General features: G+C 48.3%; 2 protein-coding genes across 2 annotated transcripts; both read right to left on the reverse strand.

The window, feature by feature from the left end:
* Nucleotides 1-446: 446 nt before the first annotated feature.
* On the reverse strand, nt 447-2995 carry LOC100832826 (phosphoribosylglycinamide formyltransferase, chloroplastic). The gene is made up of 5 exons (XM_003579722.4): nt 2573-2995; nt 2364-2475; nt 1555-1731; nt 1201-1327; nt 447-1101 (listed from the first exon to the last, which is right to left on the reverse strand). Exons 1-5 carry the CDS (start codon nt 2919-2921, stop codon nt 988-990), a joined length of 879 nt encoding a protein of 292 aa, XP_003579770.1. The 5' UTR covers nt 2922-2995; the 3' UTR covers nt 447-987.
* Nucleotides 2996-7240: 4245 nt separating this feature from the next.
* On the reverse strand, nt 7241-8635 carry LOC100839172 (scarecrow-like protein 23). The gene has a single exon (XM_010228835.3). The coding sequence runs from the start codon at nt 8633-8635 to the stop codon at nt 7241-7243; it is 1395 nt and encodes a 464-aa protein (XP_010227137.1).
* Between the last annotated feature and the right edge of the window lie 1165 nt (nt 8636-9800).

Here is a 9800-nt window from a genome sequence, read left to right on the forward strand (position 1 = left end):
ACATTGCTTGCATCAATCGATGCAGAAGCCAGGGGTGTTCCCTCCTTTTGAAGAAAAAAAACATGTATCCTCGTATGGAAACAATAGGTTGGAACAAGAAAAGTCTGCAGGTCGGTAACAGATGCATATTTCCTGTAGCAAGTGAAAAGTGAGGTAAATTAGCAGGCTCTTAGGACAACACATAAGTACTGAAAAGATAACAATAGGACAAAGGGATGTTATTCCACCAAGTATACATTTAACTTTTCATATCACAACATTGCGGCCAATTAGAAAACAACATGTAAGTATGCTTTTGTCAAATACTACTTCCTCCGTTCCATAATTCTTGTCTCCAATTTGACCAAAAATGGATGTATCTATTCTTAAAAAGTGTCTAGATACATGTAATATTTCGACAAGAATTATGGAACGGAGGAAGTACCAAATAATATAACAATTCGGAATGTGATTGGCATCCCTCTAAAATAGTACTCTCTCGGTTCCATAATTCTTGTCTTAAATTTGACCAAAAATAGATTAGTCTATTTCTAAAAATTGTCTAGATACATGTAATATTTCAACAACAATTATGGAACGGTCCGATCGCACTAAATCAGCGACACTTATTATGGATCGGAACGAGTAACTCATCAACACTAACATGTGTTGCAGTTAATTGCATACAGTTTCCATTTTCTCTCAACAAATTGCAACCTTGGACGCACCAACTTCCTTACTGAATCAGAAAAAAAAAAGTACTTCTTTGCCTTGGAGAAAATTGGAGGAGTTGCACAGTCATCATTAAATGCCCAAAAGAGTCGGAATCAACACTAACATGTGTTGCAGTTAATTGCATACAGTTTCCATTTTCTCTCAACAAATTGCAGCCTTGGACGCACCAACTTCTTTACTGAATCCGACAAAAATAAGTAGTTTGTTTCCTTGGAGAAAATTGGAGTTGCACAATCATCATTGAATGCCAAAAGAGTCGGATGGCATTGTCAATTAGGTATACTCATCAGGATTTGACCGGTTTCTGATAAGTGGGACACCATCTTCTCGCCACACAATACGGTCATCACACAAAGCAGCAACCGCCTCAACATAAACTTGATGCTCCTAAGATATCAATTCACCAGATCAGCAAAAGGATCAACAATGTCGTTAATCTAAAAATAGTTTATAAATAATTTGCAACCTGTAAAGCTTAACTCTTACCTCGTGAAGGACTCTCGCAGCTAACTCCTCTGGTGTGTCATTGGCTAGTACAGGCACAACCCTCTGGGCTAATGTTTTTCCTGTGTCATAGTGCTCATCCACAAAGTGTACAGTTGGACCTGAGTATCTGTACATGGCTGATGATTATTGTCAAATAACAAAATAACTCCATTTGACATTTAAAATTGAGTCCATTGACTAATGCGTCACATACTGTAATTTGCAAAGGTGCAACAATTGAAATCGAATGATAGTGCCGGGTAACAACAATTTGTAAAGTGCTATGCTCCTTGAAATAACAATGGTTACTGCATATTAAATGAGGCCATTTAGTACTACAGATATCCAAATTACCTTGCTCCAGAGGCAATGGCTGCTTTATGCACCTTTAAACCATAATAACCTTTGCCTCCAAATGCTGGAAGGAGGGAAGGATGGATATTCAGTATGGATCTTGGATATTCACGAACCAACTCAGCAGGTATAAGTTTCAAGTAACCAGCTAGAAGAACAAAGTCTACCCCAAGGTCCCTGTTAAATACAAAATACTATGAGTTAAGAACTATTTCACTGTCAAAGAAAGGTGATCATGCTATATGTGAGATGAAGTTGCATAACTAAACATGTGCAATTCAAAGGCACAGCAAACAGATGGAGGACTTGTTCCTGTCAGTGTAATTTAGACAACGACATGGGGCATCAGAATCCAACATGTAACACTGGTTCCAGCAAACCATGGGTAGAGTACAACATGGATGGCCACAGTCAAGTCTAGTAATGTGTTAGTACTTAGTACATGAAGAATTTGTTCAATACGATCCTTCTACCAGCAAAATATCCTATCGAAGTCACATATGAACAATAGCTCAAATTTCTGGATGGAGGTTTCACAATTCAAGGGAATTCACTACATTGGCTTAAACAAAACTAATCAAACTTGCAAAAAGTATTAAATAAAACCATCCCCGAGTCCCTAAATAAGAACATCTGATCTCAGTTTCATGCCTAGTTAATTCGAACATTATGTACCGCCCAATCTGACATAGAGCAAGGCAAGGCACACTTCAGCGGAGATGCAGATGTCACTGCCAAGTGCCAATCAACATTGGCACAACCAGTTTTGTTCAAACAATCACGTATAGATAAAATCTCAGATAATCAACCTCATGGTATTCAGCAGTTCAGATACTGAAACCCCCTCCGTTGCAGACTTGGATTTGGGAAACACCACCACAGGAACGCCATTGCTCCTCGCGTGCTCAGCGCCTCCACAACCTGCACAGACTCACTCTCACATGAACACCTCTAATTCCACCAGCAATCCAGTACTACCTAAACCCGAATATCCCCCCAAGAACGCAGGAAGCTTCACCTGGCTTGTCTGTGACAAGAGCAACCACGTCTCCGCGCACCACGCCGCTCAACGTGGCCTCGTGGATGGCCCGGTAGTTGGAGCCCCCGCCGGACACGAACACCGCCAGCCGCTTCCTCCTGACACCCCCGGCGCCGGCGTCACCGCCCCCGCTATATCCGTCCTTTGTCGCCGCGTTAGCATAGACGCGCGGCTCCGGAGGCCGCAGCCGCTTGCACCTGAGTGCGTTTGCTGGATTCTTTGTCGCCGATCGCAATCCAGGACTTGTGGTTGGTCGCGTGGCCAGCACCGGGTTCAGCGGACGGCGCAGGTTTGGACCGGCTGGAGCCGCCGCCGCCGCCGCCGCCATCTCCTTTGAGGAAAAGAGAAATTCGAGTGTTAATAAAATTAATTAAAAACAAACTGAAATTGTGTTGGACCCTCTCGGGGCCAGCGGTCATAGTGCCATTCAATTGTCTAGCATCGACTCTTTTTTTTGACAGCATTGTCTAGTTTCGACTTGTTTTGGTTAAAAAGCATGGAGTGAGTAGTATTTATTTTTTTAATTGCTGATGTGAGCGAGATGAATGAAAAAATGGACTTTTTTACTAAGATGATATCTTCGTAAGAAAGAAGGTAAAGTAAAGATAAGCATTTCAACAACCTGTTAGTAATGTTGTTATTTAGTGAAGAAAGAATCAAACGTAAAGACACTAGCAGCCTATCCAACAAGTAATTTCTTCACCTTGTTACCAAGACTTTAAAAATGTCTATAGTCAATAGTGAATTTAGTTATTGCTTCGACTTCGATATCTGTTTAGTATCAATTTCTCTAGGGAGGAACCATCGTTTTATCTTTGCTCTTCTTTTGCTATTCATATCACCAAATGTTATCATGTCATGTTTTAGTAGCATCCGATTCATCTCGTTATTGGAGATGCCCGGAGACCACAACCCCTAATTGATGTGGTTTTTGAGCTCCACGAGTTTTTGCCAAAGTTACATTACGTACACATGGACTAGAGACCACCCTCATTTTCTTGTCTCTCCGTTTTTCTCCTCTTTATTCTCTCTTTGTCCATGGCTGCGCTGGAAGGAGGAACCAACATCAACAACTCCGTCAAGCTAGTTACTCAGAAAAGTATTGCAAGCATAATTTTTCTTAAAGAAAATCATGGAATAGAAACAAATTGACACCACCGTCGCTATCGCCACATGCAAAACAGAGAGAAGTGACACATGCCAATCCACCAAATCAGAGGTCTATAGGACCACACCGCAAAGCTCTCTGGTGTGTACAGTATAGACCATATGATAGTCACGACAACAATATGAAAATAGAGTAAACTTTTATTCCACCTACTGTCACCGCCTCCGCCCTTGAGACGTGCCCTTGTTCCTTAAGAGCATACAACATCAACAAAACTAAATTTGAACGTCAACCCGACAATCCGAACTGTTGATCCACAGTTCTTCTTGCCTTCTAGTGATCAGTCTCCGAAGAGAACGGTGCAAAATGAAGGCCAGTGATGGTTTGTTCTAGCTTGGAGCCTTCTGTTTCTTGATCGTCTCTCATAAGTGTGGAGTGTGACAGTAATTGGTGGAGGCAAGTGAATCAAGGCCCTGACCAACTATACGATTTAAAGTTTAACTGGGAGTGTCTATTTCTCATTCGCTTAAGAAATACTTATTTCTTAGTCAACAATCGTAATCATCCAACCAATATTTTCTTACCCATCGGATTTACATTAATTTTACACGAATCTCAATGTTGTTATCATGACTAAGAAATAGTTATTTCTTAATCGTCTAAGAATTAGCAAAACCGTTTATGTTTTTAATTTTTATACTACAAGTTGTGTATTTCTGCGCTCTGACTCGTTTAATAATCTTATTTTCTGCTTGGTCCCTCTTAGAAAAAAAAATCTGCGTCTGAGGATTACAGCAAGTAGCACCACGGGTTCCAGCAAGCAATGGGATCACTTCACAGAACGCGGGCTGTAAAGGGGCGCCGAGGACAGGCCACGAAGCCTGGAGCCACCGACATTGAAATTGTGCATTACTGGGCTCAATCAGCACCCACCCAACCCGCGGGCCGGCTGGGTTAGCTGTTGTTTCTAATTCCCGGTCAAAAAATGGCGCGCCGCGGGCCTAGGTACTCCGTGTGCGACGGAACAAGGCGAAACTTACTCCGGTCCACAGAATATCATCATCTCAAAAAGGAAAAAGAAAAGGAGAGACAGCATATATTCTTTTTCTTTTGCGAATAGACAGCCTATATTCTTCTTCATTGATTGCGACGACTGACGGGTATGCACCGGAGCGATCAAATTGACGTACTACTGCTACTGCTGCTGCTATGCTAACGATGATACGCCTAAACGGCATAATGCATTGTCCAATCTAAGCACTCACGAGTCTACTTCTTCACAAAATCAAAGCAACCAAGGGAATCAGAAACCGCACAACTTTTGTTCTCCTTTTCAGGCAGAGTAAAATATACCCTAATTCCCTGTTCTTTCGCGAAAATGTCAAATAGGTCCCTAATCTTTGAAAATGCATGTTTAAGTCCTCATTGTTTGTTAAGTGGTTCATCTCAGGTCCCTCGCATGTATGCGCAGCTCCAGCCACATGACATGGCTGCCACCTATGCTTTTGGCCCATATGTCAGGCGACGTGACATTGCAATTTTACAGAAAACGCCAATGAGGTGAGGACTCCGGATTTCATACCATACTGCGGTTGCGGCGCCCCCGACAGCCGGCAGACTGGTTCCATCCCGTAGGCCGCGAACTCTGCCGCCAAGAAATCGCGCCGAAGCCGCAAGCCCCCTCCGCCACCTAGCGTCGCCTCATCGAACACCAGTGAGGTGAGGAGAAGGAGAGAGGGCCGCGAAATTTGAGGAGAATGTGTGTGTGTGTCGGTTGGGGGGTCTATAAGATTGCAACGCCACGTCGTCGCCTGACGTGTGGGCCCAAAGCCTAGGTGGCAGCTACATCGTGCGGCCAGAGCTGTGCATACAGGCGAGGGACCTAGGATGAACCATTTAACAAACAATGATGACCTAAACGTGCATTTTCAAAAATTAAAAACCTACTTAGACGTCTTCGCAAAAAAATAAAGACCTCGTATCCATTTTACTCTTTCGGGCGTATCAGAATCGCCTACGTACACGCATGCGCTTAGCACGCACGGGCCACGGGGAGGCCCGTCGCAGTCGCCCGCATCGGCAGTGGGATATTCCGCGAAATCCCCGGGAGACGCCAGGCCAAAAAACGCGCATCTTGTTCCCGCTCTGGTACGTGCAGAGGACAAAGCCTCGCCAGAATATCGCGACGGGGACAAAGCCGGATTTGGAGAGATCTCGCGTGACACCCGGTGCACAGCGCTAGCCGGCCACACCGGATTATCCCTCTCTACTAGCTCGTCGACAGCTGCTCCTCCACCTGCCAAAACGGAATCTCCCCCGAGACCCGACGGGGTGGACTCTGCGATAGATGTTGACCTGGAAACACTGCAGAAAGTAAGCAGAGTTTGGTAGCGATAGGGGGGAAATGGAAATGGGATCGAGTCGAACACAACAAGAAGGGAGGGAACATTTGCTCCAGCCGCCGGAGGGTAAAGAATTCGCATCAATATTCAGCCTAGCAGCTAGCGTTTGCGGGAGGGGAAGAAGTCGTTGTCGATGCACGTACTGTTATTCCCTTGTTCCGACCAGACTACTCTTGTATACGGAGTATATATGGTATCTATCCATCTAAAGTATTCTCTTCCGGACAAGATTTGGAACATATTGAACGTGTCCGGGAAGATATTCGGGCGCGTTTTCATACGCTCCTTTTCTGCAGTGCCCGCCGTTGGTCTAGAGGAATCTTACGTCTCCTAGATTCCTCCTACTACAGTGTGGTCTTCTCAGCCGAGCTGAGCTGGAGCTTTCGCATGCATGAAAGATAATAACGAAGTCAGAGCAGAGCACCTCCATCCATGCATGTAGAGGGGCCAACAACGTAGTAGATGACAGCGTGGCCACCCGATCTTATCTGTGAATCTGTGATGACCCGTGATCTCTCAACAATCTTCACTGTAGATGACGACGATTATCGGATTAATTAACTAGCTCGTGCCTGAGGTCCGGAAGACACAAATGGCAGCATTTCAACAATGCTAGCTGCCCGCTGCGGATCTTTATTAGGTGCCGACGATTAACGGTTTGGTGAACCACTCCTGCGTGTTTCTGATTGTCTCCTGCACATCGATCCTTGGCGACGTGTTGGAGACTTGGAGTCGAAGCAAAATTGTCAACTGGACAGTGGGAACCCGACTCGATGTCAGAAATTTTGTTTGCAGCATTTTTGTCATGGATTAGTCAACTGCCCTGTCTGGGTCATAGTAAACCTGATTACTGCAAGAAAGAATTGTGGTAACCACAGTAGTTACTGTTAGTGCATGAAGCTCGCGATGCAGTTGATCATTCATGGAGTACTTGAAAGGAGAAGGCACAATTTTGCATTTATGGGCGGGCGATGATTTATGTGAATATGTACGTATCAACTGTATATATTGAATTAATACTACCACTTTTTATCGCTTGTACTGCTAGCATACATCGTGAACACATGAAGAAACCATGCATGTGCATGGTCTCCCGGCCTATCTATGTACTAAATCAATGAATCGCATTCATGTCTCTCAGAGATCGTTCTGCTTGCGGCATGGCCGCCACGCGGTGGCCGTGATGAGAGCCCTGTCGCGCCACCCCAGCGACATGGCCTTGTCCTCGCCGCCGCACTCGATGACGCGGAACCCGCCGCAGCCGCCGCTCTTCATCTTGAGCAGCAGCTTGGCCTGGCTCACCGTCCTGGAGCTCAGCCGCGCGCCCTCGAACCCAGCGCCCTCCATCACCTCCGTCCAATCCCCGCCGTGTTGACGACGGTCCCCCTGCAGAGAGGCCATGGCGTGGCCGATCTCGGCGCCGAGGTGGTCCCGCTCGATGGCGAGCCGCTCGGCGCTGTCGGCCGGGAGGCACTCGTGGAGCGACTCGAACACGGCCGCGTAGTACCGCAGGCTGGCCGCGAACCGCGGCAGAAGGCTCGCGCTGTCTTGGACTTGGACGTCCTTGTCGATCAAGAACACCAGGGACGGGTTCAGGGAGCGGACGCACGCCAACGAGCTGGTCGTCGTCGTCGTCGCGGCCGGGAACACCAGGTTGACGACCACCGTGGAGTCCGGGTCGACCTTGATGTTCTTCAGGCCATGGAGGGCCGATCCGTTATTGTTCACGATGCCCTCGAACTCGAACCGCAGGTTGGGGCAGCCGGCCGCGAACCGCGCGAGCCGGGCCTCCGTGTCCCGCAGCTCGTCCGCGCTCGTGCCGAACCCCGTGATGCGCAGGGAGTAGAACGCTGCTGCTGGCTGAGGCTCGGCGTCGCTGTTGTCGGAGGACTGGGGGCTGGTGGTGGCGGCGGCGTCGGAGAGGGACTGGATGAGGGACGGCCACTGGAAGCCGAAGGAGACGTCGAAGTCGACGACGTGTAGGCTGCGCCGCGCGCCGGCCTCGAAGGCCTCCAGGATGGCCTGGTTGGCCGTGAAGTGAGCGAACTGGTAGAACGGGGACGCCTGGTAGAACATGGTGAAGGCCAGGAACGACTGCTCCGCGGGCGTCGCCCTCGGAGCCACGATCGGCGCCGGAGCCCGCGGCGATAGAAGGAGCCTCGATGCCAGCGCGTCCGCGAAGTGGGCGGCGACACGCTGGACGGGGTCGCCGCCGCGGAAGGACGCGTGGCGGGAGACCTCCCGCAGCGCCACGGCGGCCGCGTGCGCGTCCCCGACCTCCGCGGCGGCAGCCGAAGACAGCAGCAACCGCATCAGCCGCAAGCCGCCGCCGCCGCGAGACCCGTCGTCGTCGTTGCCGTACTGGTCTCCGAGCTTCACCTTCGCCACGCGGTCTCTCGCCTGCAGGAGCCTCATGATCCTGCCGTAATCCCCGCCGTCACCGGCGGCGCCGACGACATCGCCGTCCCTCACCTTGCGCTTCTTGGCCGCGGCGCCTCCGCCATCAACGCCTAGACTCAACGTCAGGTTCATGTGCGCCCAAGTAGTGCCCAATTAATCTCTCCAGCCTCCCTTCCTCTCCAAACAAATTAAGCTTGCAAAGCCTCTCAAATTCGGTTCTCCAAGAAGCTCAAAGCGCGCGCGGCAATGGAGACCGACAGGCCGGAAGGGAGGGAGGAAGGGAATGTTCTACGGCGACGGCGATGGCTATATATAGCCGATAGACAAGAGAGGGAATCTAGATGTCCCGGCGTCGTGTAGCTTTGGTTGCAAGAAATGCTCCGGTTTTGGCTGGTTCCTGGACGCGCTGCGCTTGGATCCCACGGATAGGATATGCTCCCTTCCCGCCTTGTTTTATGCGCAAGGATCTATTCCTATTTGCTTTGCCAACAGTGCCAATCTATCATGATCTATCTATCTACCACTGGTTGCTAGTTAGGTGCATGCTAATGAAGAATCCATCTCTATGGTCTAAGTGGAATTAAATATTGTTCAACGTGGGCGTTAACAATGTGGTTAAAGGACGAGAACAGGGTGGACTAGTAGCCTGTGATGAAATATACTATAGTTGCTTCAATGGTATCCAGTCCTGTAGTCCACACTGCAAGATGCGATTTTACATTGTATCATTGTTCTGGCTGCCCAAGTGGGCACATATAAATGTAGCATCGTTATGACAAACCTCGATTCGATGCCATTTTTATTCGGTTGGGTAGGTACAGGATTGGAGCCCAAGTTGAGCTCTAGTTTACGCATTCAAACTTGCGATTCTCTTTGAAGGTGCGGGGCTAACATTGACTCGACCGAGCATCATCGTATACGTCAAATACCGTTTGGGGCATACGTTGTGTCGACTTGACTATGTGGATGCTGCTGCTTTGGACATTAGAACCAGTAAAAGCTGTGGAATTGCATGACGAAAAAAATGTAAAAGCTGGGTAAAAGGGGCGAGGGGTGGTTGGGGGCAGAAAGGAGGAGGAGCATGAAGATGCGACGAAGGGAAGAATGTGGAGTGGACCCTTTGCGAAGGAGGAGCGTAGCGACCAGATATTGGGCCAGGAAAAAGGGGGGGATCAACCGTTCCTGCTGATAGGTACCCCTGATTCCGTGAAGCTGCCTGCTCATTGTCGCGCCGCCACCTTTCTAGAAACAATGGCACTACAGAAAAACGACAGCTGGACTTGGATCACTCCATTCT

The sequence above is a fragment of the Brachypodium distachyon genome, chromosome 5 (assembly GCF_000005505.3).
Source record: "Brachypodium distachyon strain Bd21 chromosome 5, Brachypodium_distachyon_v3.0, whole genome shotgun sequence".
Taxonomy (NCBI): Eukaryota; Viridiplantae; Streptophyta; class Magnoliopsida; order Poales; family Poaceae; genus Brachypodium; species Brachypodium distachyon.